Raw genomic sequence first — 24,359 nt, 5'->3', positions numbered from 1 at the left:
AAATACCGCAAGGTAGCGACCAACCTCTGCTCCGGAGTGATGGCTTGCCTCATGCAGGTATCCTGCCTGCTGATATATGGGGTCAGCAAAGCCAACAAACGGTGAAACACGGGGTCCGTCATCCTGAGAAAGTTCCTGAAATCATCAGGATTATTCTCACGGATCTCACGGAGCAAAAGCATATGAGAGAACTGGTGACGCTGAAGCAACCAATTCTTGGTCCATGAACTCCTCCCCACCCTGTTCATGGACTGGACTTGTGTCAAAGTCAGGACCCCAACACCAAGCCCCCGCACATCACGAACTCTACGAGGAGTACGCATACGAAACATGGCTAGAAAACAGTCGGCTGCTCAGAACGAAGTAACAGAACGCACTGAAGAACAGCAAGGCCTGTGAAGAGCGACCTGAAAAACAGCAACGAGCAGGCAAGATCACACAGAAAACTCTGATACGAACTGACTGCACGCACTGAAGAGCAGATACAAACCCACAAGCACAAACTGAACAGCAGAAAACGATCTGAAAGCCACGAGTCTGAAAAAGCACGAATCGTCTCTCACCAAACTTTTACTAACACGAGATTAGCAAAAGGAGCCCAAAGGGTGCCGCGCTTGGTTCTGAACCGGCCTTTTCTAGTCTCGTCGTACGTGGTGTATGTGACCGCGTGTTTGTCGATCGGAAATTCCGACAACTTTGTGCGACCGTGTGTAAGCAAAACAAGTTTGAGCCAACATCCGTCGGAAAAAATCCTAGGATTTTGTTGTCGGAATGTCCGAACAAAGTCCGACCGTGTGTACGGGACATTAGTTTGAATTTTCCCCCCTTATACATGGTCGATCCAGATGCTGGCCACTATGATCTTTCTCCATCTCCACCCAAAAAGTGAAAGAATGTATCAGCGGCACTCCACTCTTATGCCCCGTACACACGATCTGACTTTCCGCCAACAAAACCATGCTATTTTGTTCAAAGGTAGTTGGCTCAAACTTGTCTTGCATACACACGGTCACACAAATGTTGGCCAACAATTACGAACGTGGGAACATGGTGATGCACAAGACATACGACGAGCTGAGAAAAAGGAAGTTCAATAGCCAGTGCGGCTCCTTCTACTTGATTCCCAGCATGCGTGAACTTTTGTGCATCGGACTTGTGTACACACGATCGGAAATTCCGATAACAAAGTTTTGTTGCCGGAAAATTTGAGAACCTGCTATCAAACATTTGTTTGAAAGTCCGACAGCAAATGTTCGATGGAGCATACACACGGTCGGACTTTCCGCCAACAAGCTCACATCCAACATTTCCCGTCGGAAAATCCGACCGTGTGTACGCGGCATTAGCTCCACTTGCCGTATTTATTAGTTGTAAACAAACTGACTGCATACAACAATGACTCTACCTGGGAACCAACCTTTCTTAATGTGTTTCACCACTCCTGGCTTGCTCACAAAGATAGGGGAAGTCCTTCCCTATCCTTGTGAGCATACCAAGAGTGGTAAAACGCATCAAGGAAGGTTGGTTCCTGGGCGGAGACATTGTTCCATGCAATCACTTTTTTTTAACAAGGAATAGATACGGCAAGAGAAGCTAAGAGTGGACCGCAGCTCATAAATTTTTTCATATCTAAGTTTGGGTGCAAGGTCTTAGCACATAAGTGTGTTTACATAGGGCCGCATATATGCGGCCTCTGGGCGTTAAAGCCCACGTGCCAAGAGGCCACATATATGCGCCACGTCAACGGGAAGAGGTTGAGAGTTACATTTCTTTGCATCCAATTCACATAGCAGGAGATTGTGACTGACTCTCTATGGAGTCGGTTCACACATTTCCACAGCGGCTCCGGTGCGAATTGCACAGGAGCCCCGTGCATTTTTTGGTCCGTTTCAGGCCCGAATTCAGTCAAAAATTCGGGCTGAAATCAAACCTGAAACAGTGAATGGGGATGCACCGGACTCCTGCTGTGAGCTGAAGCGTGCTGCAGTGTGAACCCAGCCTCAGTTAAGATTAAATATTTGGCGCAGGAATATTATTGTAAAGTCAACTTTAAAGGCACCACCTATGAAATAATAGAGCTTTAGAAACTTTATTTCATCAGCATCCCACTACAGTTCTTGCATCATTAAGCTGCTCTGTCTTCTGTTAGAAAAAAAAAAATCGAAAGTTACCTCAGTGGTTAAACACAATCAGCTAACAGTAATGACTGAGCACTTTCTTACTTTTTCACTAGATCAGACAGTAAGCAATACAGGAAACATGCACTTCACAAATGGTTTTACAGATGAAGAATATTGGTCAAAATCAGTGTGCAGGAACCAGATCCACCAAAGTAGAATCAGGTTATTCTAGGACAATAGAGATGACAGGGTCCATTGTCAGTAGCACCAGAGACAGTGGGGTTGACATGAAGGACACTGAAATTGCAACAAATAATTGCTGGGGGGACAGCAGAATAAAAAAAAAAGGTGGAGTTTGAACTGAAAACATTGAAACAGGTTATTAACGGAGACTATGGCATAGATTTGTGAGCTGTGGAGCTGACAGTAGAGAAAAAGAAGATGGGGAAGGGGGCCAGACCTTTGTAACTTGGGAATGTTTAAGCAGGACAAAGGACAGTAGAGCTGAGATCACTATAGAACCAGGAGCAATTAAGATGAGATTAATGTTTTTCTGTTTGTATTGAATAAATATAATCGTTTAAAATGCATATGATAGAGACTTGAAGCTAAGAGTTTAAGGCATGTGCACTGGGTACTTTTGGTGCTGAGGGGTTATGACGCATGCAATTGGGAGAAGGCACTGAGAAGTTAAGGTATATGCTCTGGAGACTTGGGGGGTTATTTACGAAAGGTAAATCCACTTTGCACTACAAGTGCAAAGTGCACTTGAAATTGCACTGAAAGTGCACTTGGAAGCACAGTCACTGTAGATCTAAGGGGAAGATCTGAAATGAGGGGAAGCTCTGCTGATTTTATTATCCAATCATGTGCAAGCTAAAATGCTGATTCTTATTTTCCTTGCATGCTCCCCTCGGATCTACAGCGACTGCACTGCCAAGTGCATTTTCAGTGCATTTTCAAGTGCACTTTGCACTTGTAGTTTGCACTTGTAGTGCAAAGTGGATATGCCTTTCGTAAATAACCCCCTTGGTGTTGAGGGGCATGCATCAGGGACTGGTCACCGATTGATTAAGGCGCGAGTGCTATGTTATAAGGAACATTTAGAAATGCCAATTGTGTCTGGAGACTTATCACTGAGGGGTAAACACACATACACTACTGGTGTGAAAACTGGTTAGTGAGCACTACCTAATGAAGGAGCCCATGTCCCTGCTGGCAAGAATACTGGGAAGTGATGTGTGAGTGCTGCAGGGCTGGGACAAGGGGTGGGTAAAAGGGGAAGCTGCCCTGGGGACAGCGGAGCAAAGGGACATAGAATGGACACAGGGCAGTAAACCCATTCTACGACATGAATTAACAGCAGTTCCACATCCTTACCCTAAGCGCTAGACAAAGCTGTCCTGGTACTGGGGTGCTGGTGGCAGGATACAATGGACAGACTAATGGGTGCTGGTTGTAGGATCTCACTGGTAGATCACTCTTATGGGGAGTTTATTCGAGCCAAACCAAACTGTTCAACAGACTCAGCCTTTGAGCTGGAATGCAAGGTCATTGATCAGCGCTTATTGGACTGAGGTTATAATTAATCTGTTATACACCGAGGACTTGAAAGGGTTTTGATAATGGACAGAGAGGAATTACTGTCAGATAAGCCTAAAACCAAGAGAGAGTATAAAAACAATGCCAACCCACCGGGCTCTCCTATCCTGGAAGTTACCCTTGTAATACAAAAACCTGTAGGTACTGTAATTTGTGTCTTTTGGGTAAAACGTTTGTTGCCACAGCCACAGATGTAGAGTTCATTAAACAGCAATACATCAACTGTGGCACAAACTATGTAATTAACCTGATTACCTGTATTTCATGCAGCCTCCAATATGTAGGTTACATAGTTACATAGTAGGTGAGGTTGAAAAAAGACACAAGTCCATCAAGTCCAACCTATATGTGTGATTATATGTCAGTATTACCGTGTATATCCCTGTATGTTGTGGTAGTTCAGGTGCTTATCTAATAGTTTCCTGAAACTATCGATGCTACCGCTGAGACCACCGTGTGTGGAAGGGAATTCTACATCCTTGCCGCTCTTACAGTAAAGAACCCTCTACGTAGTTTAAGGTTAAACCTCTTTTCTTCTAATTTTAATGAGTGGACACAAGTCTCGTTAAACTCCCTTCCAGGGAAAAGTTTTATTCCTATTGTGGGGTCACTAGTATGGTATTTGTAAATTGAAATAATATCCCCTCTCAATCATCTCTTCTCCAGAGAGAATAAGTTCAGTGCTCGCAACCTTTCCTCATAACTAATATCCTCCAGACCCTTTATTAGCTTTGTGCCCTTCTTTGTACTCGCTCCATTTCCAGTACATCTTTCCTGAGGACTGGTGCCCAGAACTGGATAGCATACTCTAGGTGCGGCCGGACCAGAGTCTTGTAGAGCAGGAGAATTATCATTTTATCTCTGGAATTAATCCCCTTTTTAATGCATGCCAATATTCTGTTTGCTTTATTAGCAGCAGCTTGGCATTGCATGCCATTGCTGAGCCTATCATCTACTAGGACCCCCCAGTCCTTTTCCATTATGATTCCCCCAGAGGTTCTCCCCCCAGTGTGTAGATTGCATTCATATTTTTGCCACCCAAATGCATTATTTTACATTTTTCTACATTGAACCTCATTTGCCATGTAGTTGCCCACCCCATTAATTTGTTCAGATCTTTTTGCAAGTTATTGCCCTGCTTAGCTTAGTATCGCCTGCAAGTACAGAGATTGAACTGTTTACCCCATCCTCCGGGTTGTTTATGAACAAATTAAACAGGATTGGTCCCAGCACAGAACCCTGGGGGGCCCCACTACCCACCCCTGACCATTCCGAGTACTCCCCATTTATCACCACACTCTGAACTCGCCCTTGTAGCCAGTTTTCAATCCATGTACTCACCCTATGGTCCATGCCAACGGACCTTATTTTGTACAGTAAACATTTATGGGCAACTGTGTCAAATGCTTTTGCAAAATCCAGATACACCACGTCTACGGGCCTTCCTTTATCTAGATGGCAACTCACCTCCTCATAGAAGGTTAATAGATTGGTTTGGCAAGAACGATTCTTCATAAACCCATGCTGATTACTGGTAATGATACCGTTCTCATTACTGTCAGTAAAAATTAGGAACAATGGTCTGGCAATTACTTGACTGAGTTCCCTAAGTACTCTCGGGTGCAAGCCATCTGGTCCCGGTGATTTATTAATGTTAAGTTTCCCAAGTCTAATTTTAATTCTGTCCTCTGTTAACCATGGAGGTGCTTCCTGTGATGTGGCATGAGGATAAACACTGCAGTTTTGGTTACTGAAGCCCCCCGATTCCCTTGTGAAGACTGAGGAGAAGAATAAATTCAATACCTTCGCCATCTCCCCATCCTTTGTAACAAGATGTCCTTCCTCATTCTTTATAGGGCCAATATTGTCTGTCCTCCCTTTTTTACTGTTTACATACTTAAATAATTTCTAGGGATTTTTTTGCTCTCCTCCGCTGTGTCTTTCATGTTCTATCTTAGCCATACTTATTGCACCCTTACATTTCTTGTTGCATTCTTTATAAAGTCTGAATGCTGATGATGATCCCTCAACCTTTTATATTTTGAAGGCCTTCTCCTTTGCTTTTATATGCATTTATACATTGGAGTTAAGCCATCCAGCACTTGTGTTCGCTCTTTTAAATTTATTAACCAATGGAATGTATTGGCTAATGCCCTTATTTAATATGCTCTTAAAGCAAACCCATCTCTCCTCTGTGTTCTTTGTTCCTAAGATTTTATCCCAATTTATGCCTTCTAGCAAGGTTCGTAGTTTAGGAAAGTTGGCTCTTATGAAATTCAGTGTCTCAAGTTCAGGTTGTATAACATGTCCTTTGAGAGCCCGTATAGGGGAACATTACTGTGACACAAATAACCCAAATGCTAGAAATTTTTTGAATGCAACACGTCACTTTAGAAAATGTCATCAGAGCGATATTTCCTCATTTCGCTTCAGAGGAATAGAACGATTGTCTTACTCACACAGAGGAGGTGACGGGGAGAGAAGGTTACTGGGGAGAGAAGCATGGTGGATTTTTAGATTAACCACTTGACCACTGGGCACTTAAACCCCCTTAATAAGCAGACCAATTTTCAGCTTTTGGTGCTCTCACATTTTGAATGACAATTACTCAGTCATGCAACACTGTATTTATATGAAATTTTTGTCCTTTTTTTCACACAAATAGAGCTTTCTTTTGATGGTATTTAATCACCGCTGGGTTCTTTATTTTTTGCGCCTTAAAAGAAAAGAGACCGAAAAATCTGTAAAAAAATGCATTTTTCTTCATTTCTGTTATAAAATTTTGCAAATTAGTAATTTTTCTTCATATATTTTGGCCAAAATTTGTACCGATACATATCTTTGGTAAAAATAACCCAAATCGGTGGATATTATTTGGTCTTTGTAAAAGTTATAGAGTCCAAAAGCTATGGTGCCAATATCTACAAATTGATCACACCTGAAGTACTAACATGCCAGAAAAGTACCAATACCCCCCAAATGACCCCTTTTTGGAAAGAAGACATTCCAAGGTATTTAGAAAGATGCATGGTGAGTTTTTTGAAGTTGTCATTTTTTCCCACAATTCTTTGCAAAATCAAGTTTTTTTTTTTAACTTTTTTTTTTTTCACAAAATTTGTCATATTAGCAGGTTCTCTCTCACACACCGCATATGCATACCACAAATTACATCCCAAAACACATTCTGATATTACTCCCAAGTACGGCGATACCACATGTGTGAGACTTTTACACAGCGTGGCCACATACAGAGGCCCAACATGCACGGAGCACCTTCAGGCGTTCTGGAGCACCCAGGCCAATTCTGACATTTCTCTCCTACATGTAAAAATCATCATTTATTAGCTAGAAAATTACATAGAACCCCAAAACATTATATATGTTTTTTTAGCAAAGACCCTAGAGAATACAATGGTGGTCATTGCAACTTTTTATCTCGCACGGTATTTGCACAGCAATTTTTTGAATGCATTTAAAAAAAAAAAACAGTATAGTTAGCCCAACGTTTTTGCATAATGTAAAATATGAAGCTACACCAACTAATAGATACCCAACATGTCACCTTTCAAAATTGCACGCGCTTGTGGAGTGGCGCCAAACTTCGCTACTCAAAAATCCCCATAGGCGACGCTTTAAAATTTTTTACTGGTTACATGTTTTGAGTTACAGAGGAGATCTAGGGCCAAAATTATTGCACTCACTCTACCGATCACAGCGATACCTCACATGTGTGGTTTGAACACCGTTTTCATATGTGGGCGGGACTTATGTATGCGTCGCTTCTGCATGCGAGCACACATGGACAGGGGCGCTTTAATTTTTTTTTTTTTTTATTATTGTTCATTTTACTTTATTTATTTTAGTTTGATGCTTTTTTCCAAAAAAAAAATTTTTTGAACACTTTTATTCCTATTACAAGGAATGTAAACATCCCTTGTAATAGGAATATGGCATGACAGGTCCTCTTTACAGTGAGATATGGGGTCAGTAAGACCCCACATCTCACCTCTAGGCTGGGAAGCCTGAAATAAAAAAAAAAAAGAAAAAAGATCCTGACTTCGATCATAGCGGTGAGTCGGTAGAAGCACCGGAGGGCGGCGGGAGGGGGGGACATCCCCTCTCGCCTCCCGTAAGAACGATCAGGCAGTGGAACAGCTGCTATGATCCTTCTTCTGGTGTAGGGAATTGTCAGCTAAAAAAGTTGATATCTAAATGATGCCTGTAGCTGCACCCATCATTCAGATATCCCCGCACAAAGTCAAGGACGTCATTTGACAACCGGTGGGCGGGAAGTGGTTAAAACACATTTTTTTTTTTAACACAAAGTTGTCCATTTATACAATATTTATAACACATAGCATGTACATACCAAAAATGACACCCCAAAATAGATTCTCTTACTCCTCCTGAGTACGGTGATACCACATGTGTGAGACTTCCACAGCCTGGCCACATACAGAGGCTGAGTACAGCCGAGTATGGCAGGGTATGCCCGAGCATGGCAGGGTATGGCCAAGCATGGCTGGGTATGACTGAGTATGGCTGGTTATGGCAGAGTATGGCTGGGTATCAACGAGCATTGCAGAGTATGGCTGGGTATGGCAGGGTATGGCTGGGTATGGCAGAGTATTGCGGGGTATTGCGGAGTATTGTGGGGTATTGCAGAGTATGGCGGGGTATTGCAGAGTATGGCTGAGCATGGCTGGGTATGGCTGAGTATGGCAGGGTATCGCCGAGTATGAATGGGTATGGCTGGATATCACCGAGTATTGCAGAGTATGGCTGGGTATGGCAGAGTATTGCAGGGTATTGCAGAGTACTGCGGGGTATTGCAGAGTATTGCGGGGTATTGCAGGGTATTGCAGAGTATTGTGGGGTATTGCAGAGTATTGCTCAGTATTGCAGAGTATTGCGGGGTATTGTAGAGTATTGCTCGGTATTGCAGAGTATTGCGGGGTATTGTAGAGTATTGCTCGGTATTGCAGAGTATTGCAGAGTATTTCAGGGTATTGCAGAGTATTGCGGGGTATTGCAGAGTATTGCGGGGTATTGCGGGTAATTGCAGAGTATTTCAGGGTATTGCAGAGTATTGCGGGGTATTGCAGAGTATTGCAGGGTATTGCGGGTAATTGCTGAGTATTGCGGGGTATTGCAGAGTATTGCGGGGTATTGCAGAGTATTGCACAGTATTGTGGGGTATTGCAGAGTATTGCACAGTATTGTGGGGCATTGCAGAGTATTGCACAGTATTGTGGGGCATTGCAGAGTATTATGGGGCATTGCAGAGTATTGCACAGTGTTGTGGGGTATTGCACAGTATTGTGGGGGTATTGCAGAGTATTGCACAGTGTTATGGGGCATTGCAGAGTATTGCACAGTATTGTGGGGGGGGGGTATTGCAGAGTAGGGATGAGCCGAACACCCCCCTGTTCGGTTCGCACCAGAACACGCGAACAGGAAAAGTGCTAATTTTAAAGGCTTATATGCAAGTTATTGTCATAAAAAGTGTTTGGGGACCCGGGTCCTGCCCCAGGGGACATGGATCAATGCAAAAAAAAGTTTTAAAAACGGCCGTTTTTTCAGGAGCAGTGATTTTAATAATGCTTAAAGTCAAACAATAAAAGTGTAATATCTCTTTAAATTTCGTAGCTGGGGGGTGTCTATAGTATGCCTGTAAAGGGGCGCATGTTTCCCGTGTTTAGAACAGTCTGACAGCAAAATGACATTTCGAAGGAAAAAACCCATTTAAAACGGCTATTGCATTGCTGACAATACACATAGAAGTTCATTGATAAAAACGGCATGGGAATTCCCCACAGGGGAACCCCGAACCAAAATTTAAAAAAAAAATTGTGTGAAAATTAGTGGCATACACATGGATCACCCTATATGTATTGCAGCTGATTCTCTTGTTTGGATAATTATCTGCAGTCAATTAAGACAATCAATGGGTGGAGCCTGTGATCTTTAGAGCTACTATTTATTTCAAAGTTTTATGTCTGTAATGTGGTTATGACTAAGGCCTTATAGGCTGAAACGCGTCAACTGACTTAATCTGCGTTTGTTCACTCTGGCTATTCAATAAAATGAAGACATTTTAAGAGCAACAACCGTGCAGATCATTTTTTTCCACATTACTCTACTCAGCCAGCGACTGTGGATCGAGCACCTGGGAGCACTGCTATCTACAGTTGCAATAAAAAGTATGTGAACCCTTTTGGAATGATATGGATTTGTGCACAAATTGGTCATAAAATGTGACCTGATCTTCGTCTAAGTCACTACAATAGACAATCACAGTCTGCTTAAACTAATAACACACAAAGAATTAAATGTTACCATGTTTTTATTGAACACACCATGTAAACATTCACAGTGCAGGTGGAAAAAGTATGTGAACCCTTGGATTTAATAACTGGTTGAACCTCAATTGGCAGCAATAACTTCAACCAAACATTTCCTGTAGTTGCAGATCAGACGTGCACAACGGTCAGGAGTAATTCCTGACCATTCCTCTTTACAGAACTGTTTCAGTTCAGCAATATTCTTGGGATATCTGGTGTGAATCGCTTTCTTGAAGTCATGCCACAGCATCTCAATCAGGTTGAGGTCAGGACTCTGACTGGGCCCCTACAGAAGGCATATTTTCTTCTGTTTAAGCCATTCTGTTGTTGATTTACTTCAATGCTTTGGGTCATTGTCCTGTTGCAATACCCATCTTCTGTTGAGCTTCAGCTGGTGGGCAGATGGCCTTAAGTTCTCCTGAAAAATGTCTTGATAAACTTGGGAATTCATTTTTCCTTCGATGATAGCAATCCATCCAGGCCCTGATGCAGCAAAGCAGCCCCAAACCATGATGCCCCCACCACCATACTTCACAGTTGGGATGAGGTTTTGATGTTGGTGTGCTGTACCTCTTTTTCTCCACACATAGTGTTGTGTGTTTCTTCCAAACAACTCAACTTTGGTTTCATCTGTCCACAGAATATTTTGCCAGTACTGCTGTGGAACATCCAGGTGCTCTTGTGCAAACTGTAAACGTGCAGCAATGTTCTTTTTGGACAGCAGTGGCTTCCTCTGTGGTATCCTCCCATGAAATCCATTCTTGTTTAGTGTTTTACGTATCGTAGATTCACTAACAGGTATGTTAGCATATGCCAGAGACTTTTGTAAGTCTTTAGCTGACACTCTAGGATTCTTCTTCACCTCTTCTTCGCCTCTTCTTCACCTCATTGAGCAGTCTGCGCTCTGCTCTTGCAGTCATCTTTACAGGAAGCCCACTCCTAGGGAGAGTAGCAGCAGTGTTAAACTTTCTCCATTTATAGACAATTTGTCTTACTGTGGACTGATGAACAGCAAGGCTTTTGGAGATACTTTTATAAGCCTTTCCAGCTTTATGCAAGTCAACAATTCTTAATTGTAGGTCTTCTGAGAGCTCTTTTGTGCGAGGCATCATTCACATCAGGCAATGCTTCTTGTGAAAAGCAAACCCAGAACTGGTGTGTGTTTTTTATAGGGCAGGGCAGCTGTAACCAACACCTCCAATCTCTCCAAAATCCCCCAGTGAGAAATTGAACCTTCCAATCTATTCATAATACTATAAATAGGATGTGCTTAGGAACAAATGAAATGCAAAGGCAATCTTTACTAAAGCTTGAAGACTATAGATTTGTTTTTCCCTATGTAAAACAATTGTTCTTCTTAACAGCCTGTTCATACATGCACTCTCACACCATTTTTAAAGTAAAACTATATGTCAACCAAAATTTCATATTCCTGATAAGTGCCTGCTGTACCATGTGCTTGCATGAAAATGTATCCTGTTCTCTTTAGATTGCTTCCTTTGTGTGAAATCCCTGGTGTTCCTGCCAGTCCCTCTGCTTTAATATTCAAAACTGACCAGACTAGGCAAGAGGGCACAGTGTGATCAGTTTTCTAGCCATGCTAAAAACTCAGCCTGCTCTCCTCCAAAGATCTGACTTGTCCTGCCACCCTGTCACCTTGTACAGCCATTCACTGGGAAGACCAGTGTAATGCTGCTTCTCCTCCCCCAGCTCTCTAAGATCCTTATGCAGTTAAGAACAGAGGTAATGTGATCAGGGGGGGGGGGGTATTTATAATGTTTTGTTTTTTTAATATGAATAAACAAATGTTTGATCTTTTATTTCTATTTTAAACTGAATGTGTTGTTTTACAAGGTAAAGGTTTACATATACTTTAAAGTATTTTTTTTTATATAGAGAGTGGAGACCACCTGTCAGAATGTCATAGCTGTCTGAATCTACATTGGGGGGATTCACTCTTTTTATTTGTTGTATTTATCATTATCACGGAAAGTGAAAGTAAAGAAAAATCCCAAATTTTGGGTTGTCTTCAGAACAATAATATTCCAGATGTTCAGCTATGGAACAGGAAGTGAAGGGAAATTTCCCCAATGGGGCACAGACAGGGCTGGACTGGAACAAAAATTTGGCCCTGGACTTCATCCAGACCGGCCCACTTTAATTTTGCAAATACGCACAAAAACAGTATATACACTATACGCAATTGCACAAAAAAAATAAGTAAAAACATTCTACTCTAAGTGTAATCTGCTTTTTTTTTTTAAAAACTTTTTATTTAGAGAAAAAGAAGCATTTCAACATTACAGACACCTTTAGAATGACATGTGTAAGTTACACTCCGTTCAATGGCAGGTGTCATAAAGAAAGAATACAGTTATAATTGAAAATATACGCTAACTCCTCACTCGCCTCTTTTATTATTTCACTTATTCTCCACTGTATTTTTCTTCTCCTTCTCACATCACTGCGTGAAGTGGGAGGGCTAAAGTCATGCAGGAACATTGCTACATTGCATCACTGCTACAGCAGCACAGCCATTACTTTGGCAGGCTGTCACTGAAACCGGCCCACTGAGCCATCGGCCCACCAGGAAACTCCCGGTAGTCCCGATGGCCAGTACATGCCTGGGCACAGACAGCAAAAAAGAAACAACAAACAGGGCCTTTAGTTTTACTATAAGTTTGTAAAAAGCATGTCACATTTCATTTCACTTTTTAAAGAGAAAGCATGCCTAAGCATGTGATTTTTGAACAATATAGGAGTTCACATAACTCCAGGTATCATATTCATTTGAACCATTTAAATATAAAAGAGCAGCTGGGTCTTTGTGGGAAAAATGGCTGTTAGCACTAAAGATAAATATGCTCAAACCTTTACTATAAAATACAATGAAAAAGTTCAGCCCTAAAAAATACAAACTGTGATATGTGTCATAAAGTGCAATTATTATCATCAAAAATATAAATTAGTAGTCCATATATATAAAAAAATGATAGTGACAGTTCATAAAAATGTTAACACATCTCCACCAAGTAACATATACTGTAAGTCTTTATGAACTCTTCAATGTGTCCCACCACCAATCCAATGCACTCACCAAAACATATGGCTGTACAAATTATAGACAGCAACTGGCCTCAATAGCATCATCCAAAAACCAACATTATAACTTTGAGGATAGTCTCTTTAAGGAGGTAACCCTCTGGAGATGACAACAGCCAGACTGGTTCACCATTAAATCCAACAGATGGATGGCAGGACTATGTGGATCAGATGCTCCCCAAAAATAGAGTTAAAAAGCATGTATATAGTGTAATAATTAGAGAATATATACGATCAGTAAAAAATGAATGTGAATATAAGTGATATAATACTATAAGCGCTGAAGTGAAAATATAAAACTATAGACCATGTGAGAATAAATAGAGATAGAATAATAAATGCAAATAAAACTCCAAATATCCAGATACTACAGCTGCAATCAGTCAGTGACACCCCACTTGTAAATGAATATATAAATAAAGTGATGCGCTCGTAATATCTCAAGGATATCCTACTACTTCAATGTGCTGACAAGACACATCCTAAAGTGAATACATTGTTACAAACTTTTTCAAAACAAACGCAGTGATTCCACATACAACTATTAATACAAGGTGTTTAAAATTATCTAGTGTGATTTCCTTATTGAAGACCTCCCGGGATATAAATCCAAAGTAATTTAACACTGTTCTTGAGAATAGTGATGAAATAAAGTGAAAAAATTATGAAATTGTAAAAATATAAAAATTATAATTGTGTGAGTTCCAATACACCTCAAATATAATAGTGATTGGTTCACTGATTAGAAGCAAAAATGATACCTCCTATACGTGTTAAAACAGGGCTTTGTGAGTCAAGATGAATCAGCAGTAGATAGGCTTAATCCCTTTCATCCGCCGGCTTGGATCATTTACTCTCCGCTTCCATTGCTTTCCCCCATATGAAATACAAAAGTGGGAAAAAAACCATTGCGCACATATCATCTAGTATATGTATGTAGCAGAGACCCCAATAGATTCACTCACATGATGTTTGAATTATAGATCGCATTTCTCAAGTATTATGGTCAGTTAATCACTTGCCCCTGTGCTCCTCCGTGCTGCTGCTATAAGGCTCACTGCAGGCTGCACACTGACAAGAGCGTCACAGGCTCCTTCTCCCCACGCGTATCGTTACTAGGCACATGACTTTTTCAAGGGTGAAAAAGTCACGTGCCTAGTGATGATACGCGTGGGGAGAAGGAGCCTGTGACACTCTTGTCAGTGTGCAGCCTGCAGTGAGCCTTATAGCAGCAACGCGGAGGAGCACGGAGGCGAGTGATTAACTGACCATAGTACTTGAGAAATGCGATCTATAATTCAAACATCATGTGAGTGAATCTATTGGGGTCTCTGCTACATACATATACTAGATGATATGTGCGCAATGTTTTTTTTTCCCACTTTTGTATTTCATATGGGGGAAAGCAATAGAAGCGGAGAGTAAATGATCCAAGCCGGCGGATGAAAGGGATTAAGCCTATCTACTGCTGATTCATCTTGACTCACAAAGACCTGTTTTAACACATATAGAAAGTATCATTTTTGCTTCTAATCAGTGAACCAATCACTATTTTATTTGAGGTGTATTGGAACTCACACAATTATAATTTTTATATTTTTATAATTTTATAATTTTTTCACTTTATTTCATCACTATTCACAAGAACAGTGTTAAATTATTTTGGATTTATATACCGGGAGGTCTTCAATAAGGAAATCACACTAGATAATTTTAAACACATTGTATTTATATTTGTATGTGGAATCACTGAGTTTGTTTTGAAAAAGTTTGTAACAATGTATTCACTTTAGGATGTGTCTTGTCAGCACATTGAAGTAGTAGGATATCCTTGAGATATTACGAGCGCATCACTTTATTTATATAAAAAATGAACGTGATTGTGTCAAAAGTAAAATGTGTAAAAACTCCACAGTATGCACCACCACCAATCCATTGCACTTACCCAGGGATCCTCAAACTACGGCCCTCCAGCTGTTGCGGAACTACACATCCCATGAGGCATTGTAAAACTCTGACATTCACAGACATGGCTAGGCATGATGGGAATTGTAGTTCTTGAACAACTGGAGGGCCATAGTTTGAAGACCCTTGCACTTACCAGACCAAATGGCTGCACAAAATGTGAACAGCAAATAAGCACAGTATAAATCACCAGATTGCAGCGATTAACCCTTTTAGGGTGGTCCTTTTAAGGAAATGGTCCTCTCATAATGGCACCTTCCAGGCCATTATCCCGTCGCAATACCCATGTAGATTGCAAGACTGTATGGAACAAGTGCTCACCAAAACAGAGCCTCCAATCATCCCAGATCAGGCACTGGCTAAGACTGGATCCAGGACACTTGATAGAGCTCAATTGTGCGGTGCATGCTGGACTTTTTTCACTAGTACCCCTTTGTGCCTTTATCATCAGATCATCACACAGGTAATTCTCTGCGGAGAATTGTCCTGGATCCAGTCCTAGTCAGTGCATAGGATAATTAGAGGCTATGTTTTGGTTAGCACTTGCTCCCTACAGTCTTGCCATCCACCTGGGTGTTGACATGGGATAATGGCCCGGAAGGTGCAATTAAATTATGAAAGGATCATTTCCTTAAAGGGTGAATTGCTGCGATATGATGATTTCTACTGCTCTTATTTGCTATTCACATTTTGTGCAGCCATCTGGACTGGTGAGTGCATTGGATTGGTGGTGGTGCACACTGTGGTGTGTTTTCTCATTTTACTATTGACACAATCACGTTAATTTTTATTGGTCTCATATATGCACTAAGTACTGCACTATATATACTCTTTTTGGCTCTAATTTTGGGGAGCAGCCATAGTCCTGCTATCTATCTGTTGGTTTTAATGGTGAAACAGTCTGGCCGTTGTCATCTCCAGAGGGTTATCTCCTTAAAGGGACCATCCTCAAGGTCAGAATGTTGGTTTTTGGATGATGCCATTGAGCCCAGCTGCTGCCTATAATTTGTGCAGCTATATGTTCTGGTGAGTGCATTGGATTGGTGGTGGGACACACAGAGGAATCTCATTGGAGGCTTCATAAAGACTTAAATGTCACTTGGTGGAGATGTGTTAACATTTTTATGAACTGGCACTATAATTTTTTATATATATGGACTACTAATGTACATTTTTGATGATAATAATTGCACTTTATGACACATATCACACAGTCTTTATTTTTGAGCGTTGCACTTTTTTTATTGTAATTCATTAGAACCATAGTTTCACTATTAGTAATTAAAAACACCTAAGTGTGAGCTGTGAAAAAGATGTAATCGGATGACTGTAGAATAGATAAGTTAGCAAATCGGCATATTCTGGGATATATAATTGTGCAACCTCATTTCAGTGTTTTTTTTTTAACTAAGATTCTAAGATACTAGCAAAGGGTGTGCCTTTGTGGGTGCAGGAGAGATCATAATTGCATAACAATTTAAAGTTGGCTGTGAAAGAACCACAGGTAACGTTACATCAACTATCCAGTGCACAGCAGCAGGAGAACTATATATTTCTGTATAGTATTGTCCAATATCTTTGAGGCTACAGCTGATATCATCTACAATAAAAGGCATCCCAAGGCACTGCAGCCATGTCTAGTAAAGAGCCCCTAGACTATTAAATGACCCCTCAACTATATACTCACCTGTCACTTTATTAGGTATGCCTTTCTAGTATCGAGTTTTGCCTTCAGAACTGCCTTAATTCTTTGTGGCATAGATTCAACAAGGTGTTGGAAATGTTCCTCAGGGATTTTGGTCCATATTGACATGATAGCATCACGCAGTTGCTGCAGATTTGTCAGCTGCACATCCATGATGTGAACCTCCCATTCCACCACATCCCAAAGGTGCTCTATTGGATTGAGTGCCTGTGGAGGCCATTGGAGTACAGTAAACTAATTGTCATGTTCAAGAAACCAGTTTGAGATGATTTGAGCTTTGTGACATGGTGCATTATCCTGCTGGAAGGAGCCGTCAGAAGATGGGTACATTGTAGTCATAAAGGGATGGACATGGTCAGCAACAATACTCAGGTAGGCCGTGGCGTTTAAACGATGCTCAATTGGTACTAAGGTTTGACAAGAAAATATCCCCCACACTAATACACCACCACCGCCAGCCTGAACGGTTGAAACAAGGCAGGATGGATCCATGTTTTCATGTTGTTTACGCCTAAATCTGACCCTACCATCTGAAAGTCGCAGATGAAATTGAGACTCATCAGAGCAGGAAATGTTTTTCCAATCTTCTATTGTCCAATTTTGGTGAGCCTGTGCGAATTGTAGCCTCAGTTTTCTGTTCTTAGCTGACAGGAGTGGCACCCAGTGTGGTCTTCTGCTGCTGTAGCCCATCTGCTTCAAGGTTCAAGTTCAGAGTTGGTATTCTGCATACATTGCTTGTAAACACACAACAACTGCCGCTCACTGGATATTTTCTCTTTTTTCTCTGTAAACTCTAGAGATGGTTGTGCATGGAAATCCCAGTAGATCAGCAGTTTCTTAAATAATCAGATCAGCCTGTCTGGCACCAACAACCATGCCATGTTCAAAGTCACTTAAATCCCCTTTCTTCCCCATTCTGATGCTCGGTTTGAACTTCATAATGTCATCTTCACCACCTCTAGATGCCTAAATGCATTGAGTTGCTGTCATGTGATCGGCTGATTAGCAATTTGTGTTACCAAGCAATTGAACAGGTGTACCTAATAAACTGACCGGTGTGTGTGTAGTGCTTAGCCCTGAAGGATCTGCTGTTTCTCGGGTCCCCAGTTCCTGTGCCCACAATTCTGCAAATAAAATCACGCACTCTGACACACCTGGCTGGGTAGGGAATATTTACTGAAGATGTATATGCCTCCCTAAGGCGCTCTCAGCCAAAGTTGTATGTTTGCCTCCTCCAGGAATAATGTAGGGTTAATCACCCTGCATTGTAAATGATGATGGCAAGGGACCGCACACAAAGCTTTGGTTAGAAAAGAACACCTCTGGAGCATGCTACACCAAGGGACAGGGTAAGTATTATTCCTTATCTCTGCACACCTAGACTAAACAATCACTTGTGTATTTCTGCTAGATATGTGCAGAAATTGTCATTGTTTAGGAGCTTCCTGTAATAAAGACTGGTTGCTGATGCTTTCTCTCCTTGTGCAGGGTGACTGGCCTTAACTCCACCCCCTCCTGTAGTTTCCTGCAGGCAGCCTGTAATGGGTGGAGCCTACTGTGCCCCTCCCACAGCTCTGCTCTCTGCACAGGCTATGTACAGCACAGTGATGATGTCACTGCTACCTTTACTTAGCAATAACCATGTTAGAAAAAGCATTTAGTGCACACAAAGTGGGTTTATGTCCATTGTGGCTATTGATGAATATATTTAAATACAATTTTTTTGAGTTCAGCTTTTTTCTCTTCTTTCATTTGGTCCCATTTTGATTGGTTGCCCTTTTGTTCCCTAAACCAATCTCAATATGCTGGCTGTAGCTCCACCGCCTTTTGAAGCACAAACTAGAAGAGTTCCTGTATGTGGTGAGTGATCTGGCACTATTATGAATGAACAGGTAGTGCTGCTTGTTCATTCATAATAGTAAAACATCATTTAGAGCTTTGGATCTGTGTAAAGTATCTGCCCTGTGTGTGTTCAAGCAGATATGAGTGAACAAGCAGATACTGATAGTAATAGATCAGACACATACACAGCCCAGCTGATGGATCACAGAGCGCTACGGCGATGTGTGAGCTTTCACTATTTCTGAATGAGCAATCAGCATTGTGAGACCGGTGCCGTGTATACCAATGCTGATTACAGATTGTGGATGTGTAAAAGCAGCCCTAATTGACACACAGTGCTAGATTTGAACAAAACCTAGTTCTAAAGTGCTATATCAACTTGGTCCCCAGGGAAGTTAAATAAAATAAAGTAAAATAAAAGTGCATAATGATAGATCTTCTTTAAGGTTATATTATTTGTTATTTTATCCCCCTAATGTGTCAGTCCTAATCTAGATGTTTCTTATTTTGTGTTCACAGGTACACTGACACAAATCAGAAATTTTCCTAATAAAATTTTCTTACTATAAGTTACTAAAGAGTCGGTCCACCAAAAATCTATTTCAGTTTTTGGTAGGTGCTTAGAGGGTTAAACCACCTGACAGTTTCTTATATTGTTTATTGGCTTTATTAGTTTGCTTGCAGTCCTGGATTTGCACTCTTGCTGTAGTCGTGATGAGGTCCACTCTCCCTGTTAAATGTTTATATTTATTTTATACAGCGGGAAATACAATAGGAGCAAATGGAACACCCCGGTGACAGAGACAGAGTCATACTTTTTGACAGGGAGATCTTGCTGTTGGAGTATTCGAGGTGCCAGGGGTTAACTCAGCTTACAAGGCTCTACCTATAACCAAAATATCACTTTTGTGTGGACTGACCCTTTAAAGCGTAACTTCTGGCAAATATGAAAAAACTGTTTAAGCATGCCTTTAAAACTATAAAATGTAAAAAAATACTGCTAGTGTGACTATCTGACACCTCTTTTCATGTTATTTCCCCACACACCATTTATGTTCTCAGTTGACTGGTACAATGCTCTGCACAGAAGATATGCCGCGTACACACGATCGGACATTGATCGGACATTCCGACAACAAAATCCATGGATTTTTTCCGACGGATGTTGGCTCAAACTTGTCTTGCATACACACGGTCGCACAAAGTTGTCGGAAAATCCGATCGTTCCGAACACGGTGACGTAAAACACGTACGTCGGGACTATAAACAGGCAATAACCAATTGCTTTCGTCTCTTAATTTATTCTGAGCATGCGTGGCACTTTGTCCGTCAGATTTGTGTAACGATCGGAATTTCCGACAACGGATTTTGTTGTCGGAAAATTTTATAGCCTGCTCTCAAACTTTGTGTGTCGGAAAATCTGATGGAAAATGTGTGATGGAGCCTACACACGGTCGGAATTTCCGGCAACAAGGCCCTATCACACATTTTCTGTCGGAAAATCCGACCGTGTGTAGCCATAAAAAGTACAATAAAGGTAATTTATACATGAAAATTAACAAAATATATTGTGTGATTATTCATAGAAATATATTTAAAAAAATATATATACATTATATTGCTCTTCGATCACCATTATTTGATAAAGTTAATCACTGTTGAAAAAGAGATTGGCATGGTTAAAAACCCCTTCCCGCCGAGCGTACGCAGATGTGCGTACTCGGCTTTCCGGGGTTATACCGGAATGATGCCCGCAGCTGCAGGCATCATCCCGGTACTGTTTTGTAGAGCGGGCGATCAGCTTTCCTGGTATAACAACCGATGCAGCTAAAAGCATATGTAAATGGTGTTCAAATCACACAAGTGAGGTATCGCCACGATCGTCAGAGCGAGAGCAATAATTCTAGCACTAGACCTCCTCTGTAACTCTAACCTAGTAACCATAAAAAAAATGTAAAGCGTCGCCTATGGTGATTTTTAGGTACTGTAGTTTGTCGCCATTCCACGAGTGCGTGCAATTATAAAGCGTGACATGTTTGGTATCTATTTACTCGGCGTAACATAATCTTTCACATTATACAAAAAAATTGGGGTAACTTTACTGTTTGGTTTTTTAAAATTCATGAAAGTGTCCCTTTTCCCAAAAATTTTTGTTTAAAACACCGCTGCACAAATACCGTGTGATATAAAATATTGCAACAATCGCCATTTTATTCTCTAGGTTCTCTGCTAAAAAATATATATATATAATGTTTGGAAGCTCTAAGTAATTTTCTAGCAAAAAATACAGATTTTAACTTGTAAACACCAAATTTCAAAATTAGGCTTAGTCATGAAAGGGTTAAGCCATGGGTCCCATTTTTTAATGTAAAAATGGTTAGTATTCTGTAGTGTGTGGAATATTTTTTCCATAAGATTAATATTGTTGATTCTGGTTTTCAAGTGTGTTAGAGGGACTGAAGAGGATTTCCAATGGTATGCTATCAACCAGTGTATTGCAACACATATTGTGTGTATCAGTCTCATATTATGGATGGAAAGTCCAATGATAGGGGAAAATAGGAGACAGTTATGAAGAGTGAGGTTTATACTAATATCTGAAATTCTGGAATGAAATTTTTCTAGTTGCTTCAATATCTGAATAACCCTTTCACAATTCCAAAAAATGTGTGAGAAGGAACCTGTGGAATTGCAACCTCTGAAGCATTTCTGAGAAGTATCAGGGAAAATGGCATGAATTTTAACTGGAGTATAACACCACCTTGCAGGGGCATTGCTAGGTCTACAAAAGATCTGGGGCTAGAGCCCATAGCAGCGTAGTAAAGAAAGTCATACGCTTGGGCGGGCATACACATGTATATACAGTAATATACGTGTGTGTGTATATATCCCCAGAGAGCCCCCCACTTACATCAGGGTCCCCAGAAAGACCCTCCTTACATGAGGGTCCCCAGAGAGCCCCCCCCCTTACATCAGGGTCCCCAAAGAGCCCCCCCCTTACACCAGGGTCCCCAGAGAGCCTCCTCCTTACATCAAAGTCCCCAGAGAGCCTCCCCCTTGCATCAGGGTCCCCAGAGAGCCCCCCCACTTACATCAGGGTTCCCAGAGAGCCCCCCTTACATTAGGGTCCCCAGAGAGCTTCCTCCTTAAATCAGGGTCCCCAGAGAGCCTCCTCCTTAAAATCAGGGTCCCCAGAGAGCCCCCAACTTACATCAGGGTTCCCAGAGAGCCTCTCCTCTCCTTGGGGTCCCCTGCAGAGACTCGGGGCTATGGGCCCCAGATTCGGGGCTATAGCCCCAAAAGCCATGCCCTAGCGACGCCACTGCCACCTTGTAAATATTTTAATTGCAGTCTTTTTAATCGTGATTGATCTTGTGCATTTGTGTAAATTGTTGATGCAATTGTCCCAGTTTCCCAAAATGGGTTAGTTTCTTGAGCCAATCAGTTTCTATTGCACTGCAGTGCTGTGACATATATTAGCACTGGGTCCTGGAGGACTTTAGCAGTGTGATTATGACCTTTCATAGCCCAAAAAAACTAGTGACACAGGAAATACTGTAGAATCAAAGAAAATTCCAACACTCCAACCCTCCAATTGCTCCCCTCATATGCTGGAATCAGGTTGTGGCTTGAAGTCCGTCACTCCTCTAGACATACAGTATCTAGGTATAATCCAAAAGAAAAACAGTGATGTCTTCACAGATATTCTAATGCCCCGTACACACGATCGGACATTGATCGGACATTCCGACAACAAAATCCATGGATTTTTTCCGACGGATGTTGGCTCAAACTTGTCTTGCATACACACAATCACACAAAGTTGTCGGAAAATCCGATCGTTCCGAACGCGGTGACGTAAAACACTTACGTCGGGACTATAAACTGGCAATAGCCAATTGCTTTCATCTCTTAATTTATTCTGAGCATGCGTGGCACTTTGTCCGTCGGATTTGTCTACACACGATCGGAATTTAAAGGATCGGATTTTGTTGTCGGAAAATTTTATAGCATGCTTTCAAACTTTGTGTGTCAGAAAATCCGATGGAAAAAGTCCGATGGAGCCCACACATGGTCGAATTTTCCAACAACACGCTCCGATCGCACATTTTCCTTCGGAAAATCCGACCGTGTGTAAGGGGCATTAGTGTGCGGCTTTTCCTTTGGATTTTACCAAGTGACACAGGAAGTTGCAAATATGCAAATGAAAAAATTGGTGTCACTCTGTTGGTTATGCGTTGAGGAAGGTCCATATAAAACAGAGTAGCTGAAAATAATTTTTGTTTTTCTAAGGGGACTTTTATCACATATGTAATTTAAATACTGTATACATGTGCAATTATCCCAATATGTAGGATTCCATGTGACCTTTTCTACGTTTTCAAATTCAAGTGTAGTTTTATTGGACTTTGAAAATAATTTGTTTTCAGAGAGAAGAGTCCTACCTGAAGAACCATAAAAAATCTACAACTTATGCATCAAATTGTAAAAATGATATACAAAAAAGAAAAAGATGTGCAACTACAATCACTGGAGGGCTTATCACTTAGCAAGAAGCAACTCAATCCTTTCATTTCCTGGCCTCCAAAAAAATGTTTAGCTGTTGCATGCTTACTTCATCAATATTTCCCAATGAAAAAATTATTGTGAAACGTACAGAACCACGAAAGTAAGTGCATGAAGGTCACACATGATATTTAGGACTTGTGCACATAGGCACTTGTTTGCCTAAGAACTGCTTTTCTCCGCAATACAAGTCCAATGGGTGTGCAAAAGCAGATTAGAACTAGGTCAGAAGCACTTCAAAATCATCTCAAACTGGTCTCAAATGCAAGCCAAATATATATGAATGGAAAACAGCCATACATTGCATTTTTGTTTTTGGGATATACTGTACTTCTAGAAGTCTACAAAATATGTACCATTCTGTGCAAGAAACTACCTATAATAACAAGTTTTAACTTACAATAAAAAAATAGTATTTTCTATAAGGTAGATTTTCAAGTAATTTTCTTTTATTTCCTATCATTGTCCTAGAGATGTTTATCTTTCAATTTCAATTGTATGACCTAGATGGTTTAAAAAGTAAAAAAAAATTAAAACTATTTTATGGAAAGTGTGTACTTACCATCACGATTTTGCATCTAGTACAGCCCTTTATGAAACCTGAGAAGCAAGTGATTTTTTGTAATGTTAGCGTTACACTTCACTGTATAATAGTTTTGATTGTGCTTCCTGTAGTCACAGAGTTGTGAAATTTCCACCGGTCTCCTTTCAATATGCTTCTTTATACTATAGGAAATGTGATAACATTTCTTTAACCTCTTGCAAACCCAAGTCAAGCAGTGACAGAAATGGCTTTTTAAATAATGTCATCTCCAACAGAATATTCACGGTTGCAAAGAAATGCAATAAGATGAAAAAACAAAACAGGCATTTGTGAAAATACATCAAAATTGTGGATATGCAAAATGAGAAATTTTGAAAGAATCTATCAGAGTGGCATCTTTTCAGAACAATATAATGAGCAGGAGAGACAGCTTTTGCGGGTTTCACTGGGATTGATTTACTAAAGGCAGTGCCGGGACAAGGTCACCTAGAGCCCAGGGCGAACATGCCAAACTGTGACCCCCCCAAGATGTATGAGCATTATGTGTCAGCAAAAATCCCCCTCCCCCC

At 40.9% G+C, this 24,359-nt stretch overlaps 1 protein-coding gene across 2 annotated transcripts in view; it reads right to left on the bottom strand.

Moving 5' to 3' along the window:
• The window catches only part of SELL (selectin L), a 354,075-nt gene extending 330,138 nt beyond the window's left edge, over window positions 1-23,937 (bottom strand). For both annotated transcript variants that reach the window (XM_073592840.1, XM_073592841.1), the window contains exon 1: window positions 23,809-23,937. In XM_073592840.1, coding sequence (XP_073448941.1) covers window positions 23,809-23,811 — 3 coding nt within the window. In that variant the 5' untranslated portion in view covers window positions 23,812-23,937. The remainder of the gene's footprint in view (window positions 1-23,808) is intronic.
• Window positions 23,938-24,359: the final 422 nt, after the last annotated feature.

Source organism: Aquarana catesbeiana, linkage group LG07 (genome assembly GCF_042186555.1).
Source record: "Aquarana catesbeiana isolate 2022-GZ linkage group LG07, ASM4218655v1, whole genome shotgun sequence".
In the NCBI taxonomy this organism is placed as follows: Eukaryota; Metazoa; Chordata; class Amphibia; order Anura; family Ranidae; genus Aquarana; species Aquarana catesbeiana.
The sequence above is the reverse complement of the archived record's forward strand: the minus strand, read 5'-3'. Positions and strand labels throughout refer to the sequence as shown.